The sequence below is a fragment of the Microcaecilia unicolor genome, chromosome 4 (genome assembly GCF_901765095.1).
Source record: "Microcaecilia unicolor chromosome 4, aMicUni1.1, whole genome shotgun sequence".
NCBI classification, from domain to species: domain Eukaryota; kingdom Metazoa; phylum Chordata; class Amphibia; order Gymnophiona; family Siphonopidae; genus Microcaecilia; species Microcaecilia unicolor.
In genome coordinates, this window is record NC_044034.1 from 225,438,387 (window position 1) to 225,463,275 (window position 24,889).

Consider the following 24,889-nt stretch of genomic DNA (forward strand, 5'->3'; position numbering starts at 1 on the left):
AAGAATCTCAGACAATAAACTGGGCTAGGCAGAAGTGCACAGAGCACACCAGCATACCAGGGACCTTAGGCGATGCAAAGGCAAACACAGAAGTTTCTAGGTGATTAATAAAGCCCATCAGCAGCTGAGGCTCAGCTGCAGCAATCTCAAGGCAACTACGGCACAAACAAGAAAGACAAGTCTGGCAGCCTGGAAGATCCGGACCAGACTGGGCTGAAGCCTGGAATGGTTGGGACAGCAAGACAGTCTATGGCAGACACTGCTTCTGGTCACCAGAAGGCGAGGGAAGCACAAACCAAGAAGCAGGCAGAAAGCATACTGAAGCATAGAAAGGCTCAACATACACAGGTGCAGTACAGTGGAGCAATCAGAGCCACGCTGGAAGCAGCCAGCACACAGAGACAGAACTAACTCAGAAAGGACAGACAGAAGCCAGCTCAGAAGCTGACCCCCAGAAATAAGGTAAGCCTGAAAGGGGTCACGACCACCGACGTGACATGATGCCCCTCTACAAGTCATTGGTGAGGCCCCACTTGGAGTATTGTGTTCAGTTTTGGAGGCTGTATCTTGCTAAAGATGTAAAAAGACTGGTAGTGGTTAAAAGAAAAGCTACAGAAATGGTATGGGGATTTGCATTGCAAACCGTATGAGGAGAGACTTGCCGACCTGAACGTATACCTTGGAGGAAAGGAGAAACAGAAGTGACATGATACAGACATTCAAATATTTGAAAGGTGTTAATCCGCAAACAAACCTTTTTCAGAAACGGGAAGGCGGTAGAACTAGAGGACATGAATTGAGGTTGAAGGGGGACAGACTCAGGAGTAATGTCAGGAAGTACTTTTTCACAGAGAGGATGGTGGATATGTGGAATGCTCTTCCACAGGAGGGGAATTCAAACGTGCATGGGATAAACACAAAGGCAGTGGCATTCCGTGGTTCATTTCCACCTGGGGCGGATCGCTGCTGCGTGCACCCCCCCCCCCCAGCTGCAGGGCAACATGGCACTCCCCCCCTGGTGTGACCCCCTCGACCCAGGTGACACGGCACCCCCCCCCCATTCTCAGTCCCCATCTGTCTTACGAGCTCCGTCCACCCGGCACCTCTGCGCTGCTGTAAAAGAAGAAAATCGCCTCGTCGGCCCTTCCCTTACTCTCTCTGTCCCGCCCTCTGATGTAACGTCCTATTTCCTCGAGGGCAGGACAGAGAGAGTAAGGGAAGGGCCGACGAGGCAATTTTCTTTTACAGCAGCGCACCACCGTCCCCCCCTTGGTACGGCACTGCACAAAGGATTCCTGTTTAGAAGGAATGGATCCACAGAATCTTAGCGGAGATAAAGTGGTGATGCTGGTAATTGGGAAGCATAACCAGTGCTGGGCAGACTTCTATGGTCTATGCCCTGATCGTGACTGAATAGATATGGATAGGCTGGAGTGTAAATGTTAAAGTGTTTCAACGTTAGCTTCAGAATGTAGTACAAGAACAGTGCTGGGCAGACTTCTATGGTCTGTGCCATGATTATGGCAAGGACAAATCAAACTCGGGTATAAAGTATCACATACCATGTAAAATGAGTTTATCTTGCTGGGCAGACTGGATGGACCATACAGGTCTTTATCTGCCGTCATTTACTATCATTAATGAAAAGGATCTAAGCGTCAACGTGGAAAATGTGCTGAAATCTTCTGACCACTGTGCAGTGGCAGCCAAAAAAGCAAACAGAACTATTAGGGAAGTAATATAGAATAAAATAAAGGTTATCAAAATGCATCTGTATCACTCCATGGCACCTTGAGGATTGTGTGCAATTCTAGTCACACTATCTCAAAAAACATGAGTTGAATTTAGAAAAGGTATAGAGAAGACTGTGTGTGTTTAGGGAGGGGTGTGGTCAAGAGGCTATGTGTGTGTACAGAAATATAGGTTTTCAGAAACAACTGTCCTTACATAACTCCTAACCCCCCCCCCCCCAATCTCCCATACTCATTATCCCCAAACATATCCCAATAGCATTCCCACAATGCACACATCCCAGAGCTGCCCTCCATCATTCTGCTTCCCATAACTGTTCCCCAGAGCACAGCTACAGTAACCCATCTTTCAAAAACTGTCTCCAGAATCCCCAAGCCCCATTTTCTAAATACAACCCCCAGGGCCACTGCCACCCATCTTCCATAGACATCTTCCATTAGAGCTACCCCACAAAACATCCCATGATCCCCCTCCCTAACATACACTTCCTACAGAACTGATTCCTGTACATTTACCCCTAATCATCCTCTCCCACACACTTTCCCCGAAACTCTATAAAAAGTGCTAAAAATTGCACGCGCAAATTTGGGTGTGCCCCTAATTTGATTTAATTGAATGAGCTAATTAATGCAATAATTGGTCTTTTAACCAGCAATTATTGATACTAAGTAGAAATAATTAAAATGTATGTGTATAAATTTAGGTACTGGATCCGTGTGAGTCAAAAAAGGGGGCATGGAAATAGCAGGGTCATAGGCAGATCTCGGGGGTGCTCCTTTCAGTAACATGTATAATTATAGAATAAGGTGGAATTCATGCCTAATTTGGGCATGAGCATGTGCACCACATTTCCACAAGTGTACAAAGTCACGCCTAAATGAAGTTGTGGATCCCAGGCATAAGCGCTATTCTATAACTGCAGCTAACTTTAAGCGCAGTTTATGGAATAGTGCTGAGCAGGTTTTCTTTCAACGATGATTATTTTAGGTGCCATATATTGAATTTTGTCCTTTATCCACAGTGGCTTCTTATACATTTCCTCCCTGAATCCCCCTCTCTCCACTAGGTGGACTCTTGTTTAACTGGTCTAGCAAATGTTTGCTATATAAATATAAATAAATAAATTAATACATGAATAAACATCCTACTGTCTTGTCCACAAGGAAGGTGAGCCCTTAGGTCCCGTAAGGCCCCAAAGGACCTCAAAGGACAGCCGTGCAACCCCAAGTCTTCACCCGCGGCGACCGCCGTTCACCAAGGGTTGAGCCCCCAGCTGCAGGCGGTCAACGGGACTTCAGGAACCGCGGGGTTGACGGACTGACCGGGACTGGAACCAGGAGAGAAGCGGGCAGGTGGAATAGAGACGTCCACAAACAGGCAACAGATCAGGGCAGGCAGCTAACAGCGTAGTCAGAGTCAAGCAAGAGGTGGTCAAGGCAGGCGGCTAGCAGAGTAGTCAGAGTCAGGCAAAAGGTCAAGGCAGGCAGCTAGCAGAGTAAACCAGGAAACAGTCCAAAAGTCCAAAATCAGCAACACCAGGAAACCAACTGAACACAGGAACCACGGAGACTGGCCTCGGGTAACAGAACCTGAAGCAACATCCTATCTCAGGCTCATTCCTTAAATACTGTTCGGCAGACAGCCGCCCAGCCCCCGTAGACATAGCCGGCCATTCAGAACTTGGTTATCGACAGAACCCTTCTGATTGGCTCTGACCGATCTCCCAGGCGGATCTATCGTGCTGGCCTTCCAGTCTAACTCCTCTGAGGCGGAGCTTTGGGTTCCCGCGCCTGAGAATGAAGAAGACGCCGGCCATCACACCTCGGCGCCATTTCCCTTACTGGCGCAAACACAGCCCCCGTAGCCGACGATCGAGAGTCCGGCCGCCGCAATCGCCGGCCTCCGGCCTCGGCCCCGGACTGGGCGGCCATCACCACGGCGAGCCCTGGCTCCCCTCCGTGGCCTCAAGAAAGCCGGCCTTCGTCGTGGTGGACACCGGCTCCTGCTTCCCGCGGAGGACCAGCCGGAGGGAGCGACGGATGTGATACCTACATAGTAGCCCTCCCTTCATACACATGCCCAGAGCCATTCTCCCCTAACACATCCTGCAAAGCCCCCTTTCCCATACATGTGTTAATTATTATTTTATATGTTGAATGTAATCCACCTAGAACAGTAGATAAGTGGACTTTTTAAATCAGTCAATCCCCCAGAGCAAAGGATATCAGAACAGGTAGGCAAAATGTGCACCTGCTCAGGGCACCCTTCCAGGGAGCCAACCTGCCGGGTCTATAGAAGAGTTCAGTCACATTTTCTAAAATGTGCCTACCTCTTTGCCAGTGGCAGAAGTCATGTCTTCCTTTCTGTGTAACTAGCAAGGAAATGATATACTAAGAACAGGGAAGAGGTAGTAAGTAGCAGTGATGTCACCATGTATTATGACTTCACAACTGCCGCTTTTTACCACACACTGATGCTAGAGATACACTCAAGGCCAAGGTCGCTGAGTTGGGATCTCACGTTAAGCTGTGAAAACACCATTGAACCAGGATTTGGCAATCGGTAGCACTACACTCAAAGATATTTATTGTGGGTTTCCCTAACACATCCTCCACTTTATTCCATTATAGAAACGTGATTTTCTCTGGTTTCTTTGTGTCTTCAGCTTTTGTACAGCAGATGTAAAAATAGGATGGGAAACTTTCCTGTGGAGTATGTTTACTGGAATGGGCTGGGTTTCGTTTTACCAGGGACTTAGAACCACAAAATGTGGGGGATGTAGGCTGCTGTGACTCTATAACCATGCCTCGCCATTAGCATTATGAACATTGATACTCTCTCTAAATTCAAGGCTAAGCTTAAGGCCCGTCTGTTTGTGAAGCTTTTAATGACTGAATGAATAGCCCAGTTATAAAGGTGTCCGGTCACTTCATCCAGGGCCTGCCAGACAAAAGCAGAATTATTTGTCTTTGTTTTTTGTGCCATTTAGGTTGTATGTCTTTTCCAAAACTACTTAAGGTGGTAGATACTGTCAACACAGAGCCTCAGCAGCAACTAATTGGCCTGCATCATTAGCTCAAATTGCACAATAATCTTTTTTTCATTTTTAAACTTTTTTACGAAATGTTTCCAAGTAATTAAACTTAGTCCCACAGTACTTCTTAGTGCCCTCCTTGCATGCCCCCCCCCCCCCCCCCCCACCACCTTACAACAATGCAGGCACAATGGTAAATCAGCACAACTTAGGGCAGGGGTGGGCAACCTGCAGCCCACCATTGGATTTATGTGACTCACAAGACCATGGGAAGTATACACAGAAAATATCATTAACCAAAGTTTTGGCAATTTAAATACTGTATTTTGCAAATAAGTTCAGAATAGCCACTAGCAGTTTTTTCCCATAATTTCTGGCTAAATTTCTATTTATTTAGCACAGAAGGTTTATGGAGTTCTGTGCACGTATGCTGTGTACGTCTAGTAGCGCTATAGAAATTAATAATAGTAGTACTAGTACTTTTGGTTCTGAAATTAGATAGTTATGGCCTGCTAGAGATACTACATTCCTGCAGCCCTCAGTTTATATAAGTTGTCCACCCCTGGCTTAGGGCATATACCTCCATCTGACCTCATCCTTATACTCCTTTTTTTTCTCCACATGATTTTTGTAAATGTGCTACAAAGCTACTATTATAGCACTAGTGAACCATCAATCAATGTGTCACTTAAGCAGAGGACTACTGTTCAGTGCCACGGCAAGATAACAGTTTACTAACCTGCTTGGATGTCTGTTCTGTGGCTACTGAGCAGCCTCAGTATTCAGTAATCTCTCTCATTCTAGCCTGGCACCAGCTTTTTGGGTTGGGTTTATCAACCCCACACGATTATATCCAAACTGCCTCCATTGCCTGTTACTGATGCTTGTTTCTGCAGATATGAAAGCAGCTAAGGTGCTGGATTCATAAACAAGGCCTTCATTGGTAGTGCCACAGGCAAGGTGTGCAGTGCAGTAGCTGTTCCTCTCAAGTGCTTGGTTACCTTACAGTAAGCAAACACTGTCAGAGTTACAGTCATGCTAACGTCCCAGTTTCCTCTTGATTCACTTCACAGCACTCTTGTCTGCTCAGGGGGGCAACAGGGAGGAAGTGGCCATTTCAGAAAATGGTGAGCCAGCTAAGAACCTCTGAGAGCAGGAGGGAGTGGTTTCTGACCACCTCACCCAGCAGCTGCAGAGTGAGAGGCTGTGAAGAGATGAGTGAGTGGCAAGAGGAAGAGGAGCAGGAAGTCAAGGAGGAAGCTGAGCAAGATTTGGAGGATGAGGAGCCTAATGATGTACAGCCAGGAGGGGAGAGTCGATGTGGAGGATGCCAGTGATGATGCAGCAGACAATGTCAGCAGTGACCCTGAGCTGGAGGATCCTAGTAAGGAACATTGAGGAACAGCAGGCCCAGCTCAGGGCAGAGTTTGTAGGCATGCAGCAAGATATTAGGGGTTTGGGAGATAGTAGGCCCAAGGTGTGGTGGCTACACTAGAGATCATAGCCAGTGAGCTCCAGGCCCTTAATCATACTCTTGCCTCCCCTCTCTCCCAGCTGCTGGTATGCTGATGCCATCGAACAACTCTGCCAACAGCTCCTCAACAGACTATTCCCAACCCCATTCACCACCCATTCTATGCCCCCCTCTCTCCACTGCACGGTTGTGCCCTAATGCCTGTTCTTCCCTAATTCTCATGGGGAGGCCAGGGCTCCAGGGGGAGCCTCCCGCACTAGCAGATAGTGCGCTGCAGGTCTTTTTTGTAGGTCCCCCACCATCTTCATGTAGCCACAGGAAGGGGAAGAAGGGTCATATATGCCCAATAGGTCCCTCTCCGAGCTGGTCATGCTTATGGTATTAACAGGAACGTTACAACGCAGTGCAGCTCGTTTTTGTGTGCTTTGTGCTGCATATTCCTCCATAATTGTTTAAGGTCCTCCACACTGTAGTTTTATTTTTATTTCACATTGTGTTCACAGATGCCACACCACAGTATTGGTAATTGGTTTGCACTGACTCATGTCCTGGCATCCCCATTGTATGCACCGTATCAAGATAGCAGGGTTTCATTTTTGTTTCACATCTTTTATCACTGTCACTGTTATGTTGGGGGTTGGGGCCTTAAGGGGGAGGGGGAAAGTTCACATAGATACATGTCAATAACACAGATAAATGCCTCTCCTTTTCACAAAAAATGTGTATCAGTTCATTTCTTGCAATTACTGCTCACTGATATGCTTGCGGAGGTGTTAGATCTTAAGGTTGCAGAGCTCTCCCCTCATCATCATTGTCTTCCTGCATGGCATCCTCTGGTTCAGGGATGTGCTGAGTGATGGCCAGGCTGGGAATATGTCACATACTTTAGAGGGTGTGTACAGAAGTTTCCCCTCTGAACAGTTTAAGCACCTGAATCTGGACTTTAGGATTCCAAAGGTACATACAATTACTGCCATTGTTTTCCGCTGTGCCTCACTGTATCTGCAAGCCCCTGTGTGTGGACAGTGGGGGTCATTAACCATGGCCCTAGGGGATAGCCTCAGTCACCTGCATGGAAACCAGGGGATGTTAGATAATGTGAGAACACTGTTGTGTGTACAGTACTGTCACCTTACACAAGCGCAAAATGTAGCATTTTTAAGCTGGGTCCTTGCATGCTGAGGGACTATGCTGTGGGAAGGAGAAAGGTGATTTGTGACAGCCAGAATGTGGGTGGTTCTATAGAGCTCATCTAACAGCTATGTCCCAGTGATTTGACTGCTGTGGAAACAGTCATGGATGCCAAATTGGGACAGGATGAACAAGTCATGGCAGGAACCAGAGTAGCATTTGTTATTACATTTGTGGCATTGCAGATGCGCTGCATGCTCAGAGAATGGGAGGACTTCTTGTTCCTGTAGGCAGCCTCACTCCTTGCAGGTGGTCTCTCAGGGCTACATGGATGCAGTCAATAGTTCCCAGCACAGAGGGGAAGCCTGCTAGGTGAAAGCACATTGTCTGGTGTTGCTCTACCTTTCGTATGGGGAATTTAATATACAGGGGGTGGGGTTGGGGTGTTGTCACAGAAAGCTCTGTAAGAAGTGAGCAATACAGCAGGCTGATTGATGCCAGCTGTGGTTCTGAGGGGGATCTGGAAGGTTTCTGTGGCCAGGAAAGCTAGGACTGTGGTGACCTTTACATGCACCGACAGGGCATGTCCCATCCCTTGTGGTGGGCTCAAGAACTTCCTCCAGCTGATTGCTGAGATGTATTTTGATTTTCTTATTGAACCTTCACACACATTGATCCTCAGTCAGGACCATGGATAGCGTTCTAGGCCTGTACATGCTCTGCAAATGCTCTTCTCCTCTGTTGTCTCTGTCTCCTACTGGCTAACACCCACAGCAGCAAGTGTTCACTACTGCTCCTGGTTCAGAGTGTGAGCAATTGCACAGTGGGAGTGCCAGGCTGTAGCCCCCACCAAACCCATAGGTACACTTAGAAACACACAAGAGCAGATACCAACACCATACACACACATACACTCTGACACAGAGGGAGGGTTAGGTGGTCAGAGAGGACAGAGGAGGTGAGAGGGGCTCAGGTGTTCAGGGGGAGATAGGAAAGGAGTTGGTGAGGGTACAAAGGCTTGGAATGTGAGAACAGGAAAGGTCAGAGAACATGCCTTATCTCTAAACAGCAGCAATACTCAGTCACTCTAGGTCATAAAACCCAGGTTTGCATGAAATTAGTCATTATATAGGTGTAGGTCACAGCAGCTGAGCATCATCAGCCTGTGCACTTTACAGAATAGGTCCTACATATATGCCAATGCTGAGTGTACTCTTCGCCTACCCACTCCCTGCCCCTTTTATGCCTTTTTGTGCATGTAACTTTATGCGACAGCCTGCATATGCATGACGATCTGAATGCATGTGCAGGCTGTCACGTAAAGTTACATGCTCCACTACCCCTTTGTCTTTGTGCTTAGGCCAGTGATCTTGAACAGCAGTGACTCCTGATGGTACCTTGTGAGTTCTTTTGTAGTTTCAGATGACAAACGTGCATAGGCTACAGACAAACATTTATCCAGGAAATAGGATATGACAGATATCATTAATATGATGCCGGCAGAATAATCAGTTCACACATGGTATTCATGGCAATCTCTTGCTCCTGTGCACAAGAAAGGGGGATGAAGAGTCTGGCCTACAGAGACTTGCTGCTATATGTCCACAGTGCATAGGGATGGAATATCACAGCAAAAAGCCATAGAAAAAGAAAGGAAAAAAAGCTCTATATTCCCCTACAAAATACCAGCACAGTGCAGTTATACCCTTCTTTTGCCCAGCCCAAAACAGAGCAACCGATCAAATATGTACACACTAGTAAAAAAGGCCCGTTTCTGACAGAAATGAAACGGGCTCTAGCAAGGTTTTCCTCGGAGTGTGTATGTTTGATAGAGTGTGTTTGACAGTGACTGTGTGTGTGAAAGAGAGAGAGAGATAGAATGAGTGTGTGTGTGTGTGTGTGTGTGTGAGAGAGAGTGAGACTGTCTCCTGTGTCCCCTGCCCCCCCTCCAGCCACTCAGCAATTGTTCTATCTCCCCTGCTCCCCTTCCAGGCACCCAGAGATTCTCCTCTGTCCCCTACCCCCCCTGTAGCCACCCAGCGATTCTCCTCTCTCCCTTGCCCCCCCCCCCTCCAGTCGTGTGTGTGTGATAGTGAGTGTGTGGAAGAGAGAGACAGTGAAAGTGTGTGTGTGTGTCTGTGTAAAAGTGAGACTGTGAGAGTGAGTTAAGAGAGAGAGTGAGAGTGTGTATATGCATGTGTGTCTGTGTATGTATGAGACAGAAAGTGTGTGTGTGTGTCTGTGTGAGAGAGTGTGTATATGTGTGTGTGTGCGCGCGTCTGTGTGAAAGAGAATGTGCAAGGCTAGTGTCAAAATGAAGAGACAGCAGCAAAATTTTGCATAGCAGAGCACAACCATTTGAGCCAGTTGTTACCTTATCTCCCCTGCCGTCCCCTCCATACCCAATGTCCCGTGTGTGTGTGTGAGAGAGAGAGAGAGAGAGAGAGAGAGGTGCTAGTAGTCCCTGTGACAGTGGAGGGTCAGTTGCTCCTTATAGGCAGTTAAGAGTGAGAGAGAGTGTGCATGTGGTGTTTTTTTTCCTCCCCTCTCATCTCCTCCGTGTCCCTTGTGTGTGTGTGTTGAATACAACGGTCAATTTTTTTTTTCTCCAGTGTAGTGAGAATGTGTATATGTGTGCGTGTGTGTGAGAGAGTCAGAGAAAGTGTGTGTGTGTGTGTGAGAGTGAGTGTGTGGAAGAGAGAGACAGTGAAAGTGTGTGTGTGTGTGTCTGTGTGAAAGAGAGACTGTGAGAGTGATTTAAGAGAGAGAGTGAGAGTGTGTATATGTATGTGTTTGTGAAAGAAAGTGTGCAAGGCTAGGGTCAAAATGGGAAGACAGCAGCAAAATTTTGCATAGCAGAACACAACCATTTGAGCCGGTTCTCACTTATAGCCAGTTAAGAGAGAGAGAGAGTGAGAGAGAGAGTGTGTACGTGGTGGTTTTTTTCCTCCCCTCTCATCTCCTCCCTGTCCCTTGTGTGTGTGTGTGTGTTCTAGAGAGAGTGAGAGAGAGGTTAGTTTGGATGTTAGAGATCCAGTGAGAGGCAGCTGTGGGAGGGGGAGTATTTGAGGGAGTCTGCCACTCTCCTTGTACTTGTTCTGTGTGCCACATGTGATGTTACTGAGGTGCAGCCCGTCGTCAACTCCTTGTGAGAAACATCTCTGACCTGTCTTCTGTGATGTGTGCTGCTGTTGATCGTATCTGTGGTCTCGGGACAGCCTGTCTGCTGACACCATCACTGAGCCTGTCTGCGTTAGACTTCGGAAGATCTGGGCACGCTTGAGTGTTGAAAAGCAGCAGCAACAACAATGAAAAAGACCTGCCTCTCTCCTAGCCCGATCGTAGCTAGTCTTTAGTGTTTTTTAAAAATTGGTGGCTCGTGCCAGAAGGCAGATTAATGATCGTGTGAGGACGACATTTTCGTGCAGTTCCTAACAGTAAAAATAAAGACGTATGGTGCCCTCGAGATGAATTAAGTGTATTGTTTTGCGATGTTGTCAGTGTTCAGGCTGCATTTTTACTTTTTCGTAGAAATCCTGAGTTTCATCAAAAGGAGATCAGGCTGACAGGCAGTCTCAGCGTCTTGTTCTTGAGGACATACCTTTGACACCTTTGCTGCATCAGCAAGCGCTAGTTTTTTGAGTGTTAGGGAACTTGTTTTAGTCATCTCACATTGGTCGTCTCTGCAGCCGTGCCTCCTCTCCCCTCTGACGTCGATGCGCTCCTCTGGGGTTTTTTCCAGGGGCAGTGACGTAAGGAGAGAGGTGGAGCGGCTGCAGAGACGTCTGGCAATCTGAGATGGTTCTCTACGGAGGTGCGTTGTATGAGTTGTTTGTTTTCTTGTTGTGTTTATGTACTGGCTGCCGTTGCAGGTGGGGAGGCGGTGGATTGGGAGGGGCTTCGTGATGCGGCGGCGGGAGGGGTAGGATGATGTGTGGAGGAGGGAAGGGGGTAGGGGGCGGAGCTTCGTGATGTAGCGTCGATATTTTTACCTGGGGCAATGGAGGGTGTGTAGCGATTCGTAGTCAGGGGGAGGAGTAGGGAAACACGCTGCGCATGTTTCCCTACTCCTCCCCCTGCCTAGTTCGTTGTTTGTTGGAGGGGGTTACAGTCCCTTCACTCTCTGTGTTCCGCCCTCGACGTCATGACGTTAGACACGAGGGCAGGGCATAGAGATGGTGATTTTGAAGGCTTCACCACCATGAACTTACGAACTGTTTAGGGATGACTTTCAGCAGGTTGTCTTCAGAACGTTGAGGTAGTGTTTTATGTCCAGATGGGGCGTGGCTGAGGGCGGGTCTATGAGTCAGGGTGAGTGGTCCTGATAGACTAGCCTAAGAAGACTACAGGAGTTCAGTGCTTCACTGCCTTGCAGTGAGCTTCAGAATGTTCGAGGTGGGATTTATTTATATAGATGTGCAGAACCTGGCCAGGGTAAAATACACATACACAGAAAAAGGAATGTTTCTCTCCCCAGTTACTAACTGATGGTGGGGGGTGAAGGTCTCTGGCTATGGCAGGGGGATTCAGAGATAAAAGCAGTGTAAACATGCACACATCAGATAAGAAAAAACAGATGTGAAGCCAAAGGTAAGGCCTTGGATACCTTTGGAGAGGCCTCTAGAAAGCCCAATTCACAGCCTATATAGGCTCATTTACCACTGACAAAAGCAGGTTTGTTCCATTCTGCTTCAGTCAGGAAATACGTTTAGTTCCAATTTTTCAAATTTGCAAACTTTCTGTTGTCTAGTCAATTTAAGGATGTGTTCTATTTCTGAGAAATGCAAGAGCTTAAATATGAATGCTGGTGGGGACATCCTTGGGTCTGGTTTCAGGCGTCGTTCGCTGTACGCTCTTTCAATCTCACATGAAAGCTGTGTGGGTGACCCAGGGAAGCACTGTTCCAAAATTTTCTTTAGGCACAGCTTTGCATTATCCCCTTCAACATTCTGAGGTAACTCAAAAATTTGCAAATTGGAGCACCTGCACCAATTTTCTTGATCTTCAAGCGTATTAGTTAGACCAAGGAAAGGAGAAGAGTGGAACTTCATTTCTACCATGTGCGCTCTGCTTTCTAATTGCTCTACCCATTCCCATATCTCTTCCAATTTTTCCTCCAAACTGCTGACTGCTGTATCAGCTTGTTTGTCTGTTCATTGCTTCACTCTACTCCACCCGTCTCCGGTGTAAATGCCATAAGCAATGCCCTTCCAGCACCCTTGTGTTCCCCCCTCCAGCCCCCAGCTTCGTAGCCTTAATCACATATATGTCTTTAATTGATGGGGTAACTTATGCCTTTAATATTTATTTATTTATTTGAATGTATTTACCGCCTTTATGAAGGAATTCACTGAAGGCGGTGTACAGTACGAATAGATGAAACATGAGCAATAGGCAATTACAGCAGTAAAAATATTCAACTAAGAATACATAGTATGGCATGGTATACTACTTGCAATGTCAACAGAATACGTAATAGAACATTATAATTGATAGTGAGGAGTAAGGCAAAGTTGTAACAAATAGATGTTATATACACAGCACTGAGAAGTTCAGTACCTTTGTTGAAGTAATTGGCACTTCTAACAAAGCTTGAAGGGATATATTCAGTGGTGCAGCTTTCCTCAGGAAGAATCAGTGAAAGAGGTATGGAGCAAACTTAATCGCATTCATGTTGCATGGCCACCAAACTGGAAGTTGCTTTGTTTTTAATGATTTTCTGTATGTTTTATTGTAACTTACTTTGGATCAAAGCGGGATATAAATATGAAAACAAATAAATAAAATGACTCCAAAAATGTTTGTTAACTTCAATAAAACTTACTATCTAAAATTATTATACCCTAAAAAAGCAAAACCAGAACACATTTGGTTGAGTGAAGTATGTTTTCTTTTGAAAGTGTGTAATTCATAATGTTGCATTCATATTTGTTCCAGTCAATATTCAGACAGAAGCAGTCAGCAGCTTGCTAAATGCTGACTGCTGCAGGAAGAATTAGGACCCAGTATCCAATGCTACGGCACTGAATATCAGTGGCTGACAGAAGTGTGTCATGCCACTGGCCCTTATGCAGGTCCTGGCTGATGGTCATGTCCCCCTCTCACCTCCCACAAATAAACACCCCTCTCCCAGACAAATAAAGACCCCTTCTCAACCAATGAAGAAAAACACCTCTTTTTCATCCCCTAGTCAGAATATGCCCCCCCCCCCCCCCCAAGGGGATTCACTCCTACCTCTATCGCTCCGCTGGACCACCAGGGAGTCCAGGCAGACCCAGGGAGAAGGGTCTATTATGAATAAGGGTGGGTGGGAGGGGGTGGTTTTTTTGTTAGGAAGGTGGGAGGGGGTCTTTAGTTTTTGGGAAAGGTGGGAAGAGGTGTATGTGTACTTATTGGTAGATGGGAAGGGCAAAATTGGACCTTGCTGGGGGGAGAAGATAAGCAAGTGCTCGCCATATTTTGTGCCAGCACCTTCATAGGTAGCTAGGTAAAACTGGCTGCCTTTTATGCAGCTGTACATGCCTGGTCAGCTATGTGAACATTGCCGGTATTTGCATAATTCCCAGCTACTCCCCGATTATGCCCCCTGTAACACCCCGACCTGCCTGCTTGGGACATGACCAGTAATTGCTGATATTCAGCGGCACTGTCCAGTTAAGTGGCACTGAATATCGGTGGATGGGTGGGCACAAGACATTTAAACAAGCAGGAGGCTCTCCTGCCCGTTTAAATCGCTTTCAATATCGACCCCATTATTTTTTAATATTCTGACAACTACAGTTGAGAATATTTGATTTCCTCTATCCATATGTTCTATTTTATGCATTTATATGCATTTTTCTGAGAAGGGGTCTGCAGGTTTCACTAATCTCATAGGGATCCATAGCACAAAGTTTAAGAGCTCTTCCCTTAGGATATGCTCCTGTATCCCAGTTCACATCTCAAAATGTTAAGATTGAGAAGCAGCTTTTTTTTTTTTCCAAAACACTTTATTGATAGCACAAAGAACAGCTAAACATAGTAACAATAACAAATCCACAATAGGCCCCAGAAACACTATGCAAGATTAGAAGGAATTTTATGGAATGTGAAGTTCCCAGGACCAGACACAGGTTCAAGACAGGGGGTTTAAACTGGAATGGTTGGGGGGAGCAGGGGGTGGCAGTTTGGAGGAAAAGCTGCTTTTTGTAGACACTAAGGGGGTGGCAGTTTGGAGAAAAAGTTGCTTTTTGTAGACACTAAGGGGGTCTTTTACTAAGCCGTGGTAGTGTTTTTAGCTTGTGGTAATCAATAGAAATAGAATAAAATAAAACATGGAAAGGAAAATAAGATAATACATTTCTTGATTAGCTTTCAAAGGTTGCCCTTCTTCGTCGGATCGGAAATAAGCAAATGTTGATAGATGACAGTATGTATAAGTGAAAAATCAAAGCATTTCAGTGACAGTCTAACAGGATGAGGGTGGGTTAGGTGAGAGACAGGGAGAGCTGGGTAGATGAGGGACAGGGAGATATGCATGGCGATAAGAGGATGACAAAGCAGTACAATTTTATGGTTTATAAAGGGCTAGAAAACCCAGATCTTTGTTAAGTCCTGTCTGGTGGGTGTCAAAATATTTAATCATTCTGACTTCAAAGGTCTTACGTTCCTGTATTGTTTTAAAGTTCCCTTTCAGTATTCTTACCATAAAATCACTGGTACAGTGTTCTGGTTTTGTAAAGTGCTGTCCCACAGAGGTGACATCCTGGTTGGTACTGGCATTTTTCATATGATGTCTATGTAAATGAAATCTCTTCTTTAGCATCTGACTTGTTTCTCCAATGTAGCACCCTTCATGAGCATGTGAAGGATTCCTTAATGTTGAATATTTTTCCTTTGTGAATGACCGTGGGTCCTGTGAAATGTTTTGGCATAGTTTGCAGCTCATCTTCCAATGTGGTATATATCATTCAGTGTAAAAAATGCAATGAAGGGTGCTACACTGGAGAAACAAGTCAGATGCTAAAGAAGAGATTTAATTTACACAGACATCATATGAAAAATGCCAGTACCAACCAGGATGTCACCTCTGTGGGACAGCACTTTACAAAACCAGAACACTGTACCAGTGATTTTATGGTACGAATACTGAAAGGGAACTTTAACATAATACAGGAATGCAAGACCTTTGAAGTCAGAATGATTAAATATTTTGACACCCACCAGACAGGACTGCTTTGTCATCCTCTTATCTCCATGCATATCTCCCTGTCCCTCATCTACCCAGCTCTCCCTGTCTCTCACCTAACTCACCCTCATCCTGTTAGACTGTCATCTATCAACCTTTGCTTATTTCCGATCTGACAAAGAAGGGCTACCTTCGAAAGCTAATCAAAAATGTATTAAGTTATGTCCAATAAAAAAGGTATCATCTTATTTTCTTTTCCATGTTTTAATTTGTTTTATTTCTATTGATTACCTTTAAAAGTGGACTAACATGGCTACCACATCTCTCTAGCTTGTGGTAGAAATCAGCTGGAGGTAAACGCCAAGATGCCCACGGGCGTCTCGGTGTTTACCAGCACCTGGTTTCTACTGTAAGCTAAAAACACTACTGTGGCTTAGTAAAAGACCCCCTAGATGCATTGAACAAAATGTCTGTTTATATAGGGGCTCTTTTACAAAGCTGCGGCAAAAAGTGGCTTAGCATGCCCTTAAGTGGGTCTTTCCTGTGCACCAAGGCCCTTTCTACTGCATCCAGAAAATGGCCGATTTTCCATTTTTCAATTTCAAGGCCATGTATTAATGTTGCCATTAGCACGCAGCCATTAACCAAAATGAGCACATGAGCCCTTACTGCCACCTGTTTTGTAGGAAAAAAGGTTCACACCAATCCTGCACTAATCAGTTAGCCTGTGGCAATGCCGACATGTTGATTAGTGCAGAAACACCCACTCTCTGTCCCTCAGCTAAAAAATAAAAAATATTTTTAGCGAGTGGGTAGTGTACACACATTTGCAGCTTAGCATGGGACACCTTAGCGTACCCCGTGGTGCTGAGGTAAGCACACATTAATGCTTACTGCAGCTTAGTAAAAGGTCCCCATAAAATGCTGAAGTGCTCTCAAGATCTGTCTGTATCACAGAAGCAGGCTGAGGAAAAACTCTTGCTCACGTCTGCCCACTATATATTACAATACTTCAAGAAAAAAAAACATAATAAATACATGTATCCCTCTTTCTCCAGAAGAAAAGCAGGGAACTGTTAGTGCATGATAAACCAGAGATACGGCTTCCAGACCCAGCTCCACTGCTTACTCGCTGCGCATCATATAACAAGTTGCCAAAATCTTTCTACTTCTTTCAGCCTCTATGCTTTTCTTGAGTTTGCTCTCCTAATCCACAAAGTTCCAATCCCAATGAGGCTACAAATTTAGTGCTTTTTTTTTTTTTTTTTACTTAGTCTTTTCCTGCTTTTCTGGCTTATAGTTCACTTGGAAGCAGGTCTGGGATCTGGTAGTTTGAATCTTCATTTGCATCTAGCCAGGGATTATTCCCCTATTTTATATTCATTTCACTTAAACTATAGCAGCAACAGTACTAGCCAGAGGTCATGTACCAACATGCACCGGGAGTTTGGTAATCAATGGACCTACACCTGCCACTATATGGTTATAAAAACTGCTCTGTGCAAACGTTATCACACAACGGCGACACAAACACAATGGCATAGGAGGCAGCCTTCATGAAGTATCAGTTACAATCCTACATACCTTACTGGGCAGACTGGATGGGCTATTTTGGCCTTTATGCTCTGTCAATGAGCATATTACTCTGAGGAATACCCGCTCCCCAGGGACTCTGAATGCTTCCTCTGCAGCAGCCCCTACCTAGAAATGGTCTTGTCCCGTGAACGGGACTGACCCTGCAATTAAGTACCAATTAAAACAATAAAGAACATTTCTCCACCAAGTTTGGGCTGAACCTCCCTACAACTGGACTCAATACAAAGTAGAGATTAGTGGAATTGGCATTAGCAGGATCAAAACAGCTTCTAATCAGCTGCACATAGAAGAGAAATGTTTGAAGCCAATGATGAAAGGAGTTGGGGGTAAGTACAGTCTAATCCATCATCCCTAGACTCCAAAACACACACTGTGTCCTAGAAATGAAAAAGGCTTCCTAACTGGGAAATGTCTATGTCCATTAACTCGCAGGAGTCAATGAGTTCATACAGACTGTTGTTGCTGCCATTGGAGATCTGAAGACTGACGTTCTCACTGTTCAGAGACGAAGCACCTTCTCTCTGCATTAGATCATGCAAGTGAGCACAGAACTGTGGTACAATCTGGAAAAAAATAAAGACAAGAGCTAAGTTACCCTGGGGCAGTCTCTACATGAAGTAATACTGTATTGTCAATTAGGAGAGCAGGAATTTTGTTTGCTTTAAGTGTGGTGATGACTTGGTGCGAAATGGGATACGACAAGATGTGTTGATGGGGTGGGATAATACATTCTGGTCACTGAGGAATTTAACACTCATGATGTGCTTGCAAGTTGGAATGTCCATACTGGGTGCTAGAAGTGGCCAGGAAGGAGATGAGAGCCTCATTATGTACCTTCACCAGGATGAGTTTCCTCTCTATCCTCTCTCCCTCTTCAGAGAAACACTGTCCAAAGCACAAGTAGAGGGTATAATCTGGAGACCTTCGACGGCCAGCTTTATAATCCCTTAACTCTAAGGAAAGGAACAAGAAGAGTTACCAGAGACATAGCACAGAGTCCCCAAGACACATCATCTGAAGTACAGAATACCAATTGTAAAGCCAGACTCTACTAAATCTGCCACTTGTACTCTCACTGCTTCTCCTTCTGAAAAGAATCATAGAAACTGAAGGTTCAAAGGGACCACAGGAGCTCATCTAACCGATCCCCTGCCTCCAGAGAGGATCCAGTATAAAGTACACTAAATAGACGATCAAAGTACATAAGCATTCCCGTACTGGGACAGACCAAAGGTCCATCATGTCCAGTATCCTGTTTCCAGCAGTGGCCATTCCAGATGACAGGTATCTGGCAGGATCACGAAAGAATAAAACAGATTTCATGATACTTTTTCTCAGGAAGATTTTCCTTAAGTCTAAATAAAATGATTTTAAATGATTTATGGAATTTTCTTTCAGGAACTTGACCAAACGTTTTTTAAACCTTGCTATGCTAAAGGCTAGTACCATATTCTCTGACCACAAATTTCAGAGCTTAAATATATATTGAGTAAATAAATATTTTCTCCAAATTGTTTTAAATACTACTTAGTAGCTTCATTGCATGTCCCCCAGTCCCTGTACTTTTGGAAAGAGTAAACAAGCGATTCACATCTACCTGTTTCACTATGATGATTGTTTTATAATTTTATAGATATCTATTGTATCTCCCCCTCAGCCATCTCTTCTCTAAGCTGAATAGCCTTTCCTCATAGGGGAGTCATTCCATTCCCTTTATCATTTTCGTTACTCTTTTCCGTTCCATTTCTAATTCATTTGTCATATCTTTTTTTCAGATACGGGGACCAGACAATATTTGAGGTGCAGTTGCACCATAGAGCGATATAGAGGCATTGTGATATTCTCTGTTGATTCTCCAATTACTTCCCTAATTTTTATTTATTGTACATTTATACCCCACGTTTATCCCACAGTTTTGCAGGCTCAAAGTGGCTTACAACGCACTGATAGGCTATTGCCAGATCAGAGGTGGCATGATTACAATTAAAATTAAAATAGAAAGAATAATTCCTAACATATTTGCTTTCTTGGCCTCTACTGCACAGAGGACTTCAATGTATCAACTATGACACCTAGACCCTTTTCCTGGGTGGTGACTCCTAATGTGCAACACTGCATCATATAGCTATTAGTCTGGGTTCCTCTTCCCTATATACATCACTTTGCACTTGCTCACAATAAATTTCACCTGCCATTTGGATGACCACTCTCCGAGCCTTGTAAGATCTTCTAGCAATTATTCATAATTCTCTTGTGATTTTACTTTGAAAAACTGTGTGTCAAACAGTAACTTTTCTGTTTACTAAGCTGCGCTAGCAGCTGGCAGTGAGCTAATCTCGACACAGTCCATTCACTTTGAATGGGCTGTGTTGGCATTGCTGTGCAACACACAGCACAGATTCCTGGGAAACCCCACAATTTACCCTTCTCCACTGAGAATATTGATCATTTAACCCTACAGAAAAATTAGGTCTTACCTGAATTTTCTTTCCATTAGTCCTTCCCACTAATTCTGAACCTGTGGGATAGTTGTGTCCATCCATCAACAGCTGGAGATAGAGAACTGAAAACTAAGCTGAGAAATAGCTCTATTTCCATCCAGTCCAGTTCCTCAGTATTTACACAAACAAACAGTAAAGAAACTAATAAACACAACTACCTTAAACAACTCGCTAACCTAACACTAACCAGATGAGCAAACATGTGTGGACCTCTCTCATCTCTGGACAGCTTGTAGAGAACAAGAGATTTAGAGGAAGCACCATGCAAGGTGACAGTCATAAGAATAACCATAGTGAGTCAACAGTGGCCAATCCAGGTCACAAATACTACTACTACTACTTAACATTTCTAGAGCGCTACTAGGGTTACGCAGCGCTGTACAATTTAACAAAGAGAGACAGTCCCTGCTCAAAGAGCTTACAATCTAATAGACAAGTGAACGGTCGGTCCGATAGGGGCAGTCAAATTGGGGCAGTCTGGATTCACTGAAAAACCCAATTGGTAGCAACATTTCATGCTACTTCATACTGACTAAACCTGTTAGAAACCTCGGGTGGGCCTCTGGGATAGTGGGAATGACTAATGGAAAGAAAATGATCAAGTAAGACCTAATTTCTCTTTCTATTATATAGCTTCCCACTATTCCAGAACCTGTGGTATGTTTAAAAGCAATTCACAGAGTGAGTGGGATCCTGATGCTGCTGCCCTGAGGACCAAAGCCCTAAAACTGCTTCTGAGCACGCCGCAACGTTCACCCTATAGTGCTTGGCAAAGGTATGCAGCATCGACCACGTTGCCACCGTGCAAATATCCGCTAGAGACAGTAAGGTAGTCTCCATCCAGGATGTTGCTGTATGCCTCGTACAATAAGCCCACAAGGCCTGAGGAGCCTGCTTCCCTGCAAGCAAATAAGACAATACAATAGTCTCCTTCAGCCATTTAGCAATTGTGGGCTTGGAAGCCACGAGGCCAAGCTTCTGTGTATCAAAAACCCAGTCTGTCCGAATTGCAAAACTCATTCGTGACTTCTAGATATCTAATGAGGAGTCTACAAACATCGAGAAGCTTCAAGGAAGAATACCACTGAACCCAGTTCTTTCCAACAGCTGAAACACTTGGGCACTTTGGCATTCCTTTTTGTTGCCATGAAGTCCAGAAGTGGAAAACACCATCGGTCCACTATCAGCTGAAATCCCTGGCTGGTTAATTCCCATTCTCCCAGGCTCAAGGAGTGCCTGATGAGAAAGCCTGTCTTCACATTCTAGGACCCAGTGATGTGAGTTGCTGACAAGCAGAGAAAAGTTTTCTCCACTCAACTCATGAGAGAGGCTGCCTCCACCACCATTGGACAGCTGTGGGTTGTTATAACTTGGCTGTTGATATAAGCTCATAAAGCTTAAAAAAAAAAAAAAAAAATTATATATATATATATATATATATATATATATATATATATATATATATATATATACACTATAATAAAAGGCACCTTCAACGTTCTGAAGCTGACTCCGTGGCTTCAAGTGAAGGGTTCGTTAGATTCGTTAGGTTCGTAGCTCTGTCACCATCTCTCTCGGCCCCGCCCTCGCGCCTCTGATAGGTCCGCCGCCCTCGACGTCATCACGTTTTGACGTCGAGGGCGGCGGACATATCAGAGACACGAGGGTGGGGCCCACAGAGATGGTTACACAGTGACGAACATGAAGAACCCCCCCCTTCATTTCAGCCACGGAGTCAGCTTCACCACGTTGCAGGTGGGTGGCTGGAGGGGAGGGAGAGAGGGGGCAACTACCCTGGAACAGGGAGGGAGGGAGAGAGGGGGGCAACGACGCTGGAACTAACTTGGAGGGGGGCCAGACGGACACAGAAACTGGGATGGAGGGAGGGGGGGGAAACAAGCATGGAATAGGGTGGGTAGGTGGGAGGGACAGCGGACCCTGGAACTTGGAGGGGGGGCCAGGCGGACCCAGAAACTGGGATGGAGGGAGGGGGACCCTGAAACTGGGGGGCGGGGGGGAAACGACCCTGGAACTGGGTGGGTGGGAGGGAGGGAGAGCGGACACTAGACCTTGCAGGGGGGGGGCGGACCCTGAAACTGGGAGGGAGGGGACCCCTGGCATACACTCTCATTCTCAAACACACACACACACTCTGCACACAGTCTCACTCTCTCTGTCACACACACTCACACATTCACTCTCGCTCTGTCACACACACTCACACTTCCTGTATAAACACACTCACTCTCACACACACTCTGTAAAACACACACACTCCGAGGAAAACCTTGCTAGCGCCCGTTTCATTTCTGTCAGAAATGGGCCTTTTTTCCTAGTATATATATAAGTTTTTCCAGTTTGGGGATACCATAAAGAGTAATTAAAAGTTTTGATGATTTTAGATCTACCCAATCTTTGAGGGAGGTTTTTGTAGACCAATGATTACTTTTTGACCAACCACTTTGTGTGATAAATATAAAGAAAGTACACATTGGTGGTCTTGGTCTTAATAAGGTCTTTTCCTCCCTATTTTTCAAAAATGTGGGTGTTTTCTACATACTTACCATCATTTGTATTTAGAAGTGTTCTAATTTTTACATGGTAATTGGATCCCTTTTTTTGTTGTTGTTGATAATAAGCCACAGTCACAAGCCATCACGTTGTAGGAGAAAATTCAGACTGTGTCCCCTACCAGAAATGGAGCGAAGTTACGTAAGGCATTCTGCACTGCCCTGAGTACCAAGTAATTTATTGACCACTGAGACTGTTATTCTGTCCAGGTGCCCTGTGCCAGATGGAACTTGTAATGAGCTCCCCAACTCGACTTGCTGGAGTCCGTTATCACCACCTCCCATTGTGTTATCAGAAAGGGAGCTCTGATGGTCAAATTCCTGAGTGACAACCACCACTACATACCTCTTCTGGCAACCAGCGTCCAAGGAAGTTGATGGTTGTACTTCTGTGACAACGGAGACCAGCAGCTAAGAAGAGACTCTTGTAATGGCTGCATGTGAGCCCTTGCCCATGGCACCACTTCCATCGCCACAATCATTGACCACAGAACCTGGATGTAGTCCCAGACCCTGGGTTTGCCTTGACTGAGAAGACAAATGTATTGAACCAGCTTCCATCTCCTGCATTGCATAAGGAAGATCCTCTCCCTTGCTGTGCCGAATAGAACACATAGAAACTCCAGCATCTGCGATAGAGTTAGTCTGCTCTTCTCGAAATTGATCACCCAACCCAACAACCGGAGAAGGACAACTTTGTCACTGCCACACTGTCCCAATAGGATGATGCATGAATGAGCCAGTTGTTTAAATATGGGTGAACTCTGTTTCCCTGACACCCAAGGAAGGCCAAAGCCCTGAACTGGAAGTGACGGCTCAGCACCGCAAAATACAGAAACTTCTGATATGGCAGCCATATGGATATATGCTCAAGTATACCTCCTTGAGATCGAAGGTGGAGAGAAAATCTCCTGCTTGAACTAAGGCTATGATTGCTCTTAGTGTTTCCACGTGAAAGCGGGACATTCAGAGGCAGCAGTTTAGACCTTTGAGATCTAAGACTGGATGGAAGGTGCCTTCCTTCTTTGGGACAATGAAGTACCTGCTTTCCCCTGTTCGGCCTGGGCAACTGGAACAATGGCCAGAGCACCAGCAAGGAATCTAGAGTGGCTTGAACTTCAACTGCCTTGGTTCCTTTTTGACAAGAAGATTGCAAGAAGAGAGGAGTGACCGGGAAGGAGAACTCCAACTTGTAACCTTCTGTAAGAATATCCAGAACCCACTGGTCTGATGTGATTTTACCCACTCCTCCCGAAACTCCTGAAGACGTCCTCCCACCAGAGGTAGAGAAGAGTGGACCAGCCTCGCATCATTGTGAAGCTTGGGAGGCATTGGATGCTCTAGCTGACTAAGAGGAGGGCCTCCTGTCTGCATGAAAAGAAGATTGATGTGTCTGAAAGTGAGATTTCTGACCATATTATTGATGACCAGGCCAGTACCATCTGCTGTCTCAAATTTGAGATTGAGAGCCCCCTGACCAGAGGTTTTCAGCTTATCCTCTGGCAACTGCTGTGGCAGTTTCCCCCAGTTCTTTCACCAAGTTAATGAGATCTCATCTCCTCCAATAGACACTTGCCCCAAAAGGGTAGTTTAGCTAGACATGACTTTGATGGTGTCCAATGCCACAACCAGAGTTGTTGACATGCCATGACTGCCAAAGACATACTACAGTCTGTAACCCGTAACATCATCAATAACATCAGCTGACTAGGCCAACCCTGCTTTCATCTGGGCGCTGTGTTGGAGACTGCTGATGCCATTTTCAGGCATGTCATCTTCAAGCGACAGTGTGCAACTCATTCATCTTGCCATGAACGAGTTGCACACTTTCGCTTGAAGGCCCAAAGAGGCCACTTCAAAGGCTTGTTTCAGCGAGCCCGCCTGCTTCTTATCTTATAGGTCTTTTATTGTTTATTGTTTATTTACTATACCGTTACTTCTTACATGGCAAAGTCCCCCTTCCACCAGCAAGGTGGTCTTCTTAGTCACTGCCGTAACAAGAGAGTTCACCCTGGGAAGCTGCAATTTATCTTTTTCCTCCAGAACCAATGGGTAGAGGCAAGCCACAGCTCTTCCCACTCCCAGCCTAGTGTCTGGTGAGATCCATTCTGCTGTAATCAGATCCTGAATGTTTGGATGAATTGGGAGGGCTTTAGCAGAACCTTTACACCCTCTCATGATCAACAAAGATGAAACTCCTGACGCCAAAGCACAAGGCTCCTCAGTGGAAAGAACTGTCAGTGCCTCAGAAATAAGAGTACTGAGTTACTCTCTATGACACAACCTCAGTACTTTCAGATCATCTCACTTCTCTAACGGCTCCTTCAACGATGGCTCCTCTGAACAGACCAAGGCCACATCAGATAAGGAGGAAGCAGCAGAGATAGCCTTATCTGCCCATTTCTGGAGGTCTAAATGAGATCTCTTAGGAGCCAGAGGGGCAGTGAGGTGAGAAACTGAAGCAACCTGCAGCAACTCTGACTCTCCCTGCTTCAGTAAATAGGCCTGGTGTAACAGTGATATAAACGCCAGAGAAAACAAAGATCTTGATGCAGCTGAATACTCTGTCGGCTGTAAAATCTCAGCAGTGCTCCACACATGACAGGCAGAGGCTATTTCTCACTGACAGTTTGCCCCAACAAAATGGCGCCCTTTTTCACTCTC

General features: G+C 45.4%; 1 protein-coding gene across 3 annotated transcripts in view; it reads right to left on the reverse strand.

The window, feature by feature from the left end:
* Nucleotides 1-16,288: 16,288 nt before the first annotated feature.
* IRF7 (interferon regulatory factor 7) overlaps nucleotides 16,289-24,889 on the reverse strand; it is a 118,503-nt gene continuing 109,902 nt past the window's right edge. For 2 of the 3 annotated variants that reach the window (XM_030201290.1, XM_030201289.1), the window contains exons 10-11: nucleotides 17,989-18,107; nucleotides 16,289-17,717 (exon numbers count right to left, since the gene is read on the reverse strand). In XM_030201290.1, the coding sequence (XP_030057150.1) occupies nucleotides 17,532-17,717; nucleotides 17,989-18,107 (305 nt within the window). In that variant the 3' untranslated portion in view covers nucleotides 16,289-17,531. Of the gene's footprint in view, nucleotides 17,718-17,988; nucleotides 18,108-24,889 lie in introns of those variants that run through there. The other variant, XM_030201291.1, reaches the window with a different exon arrangement.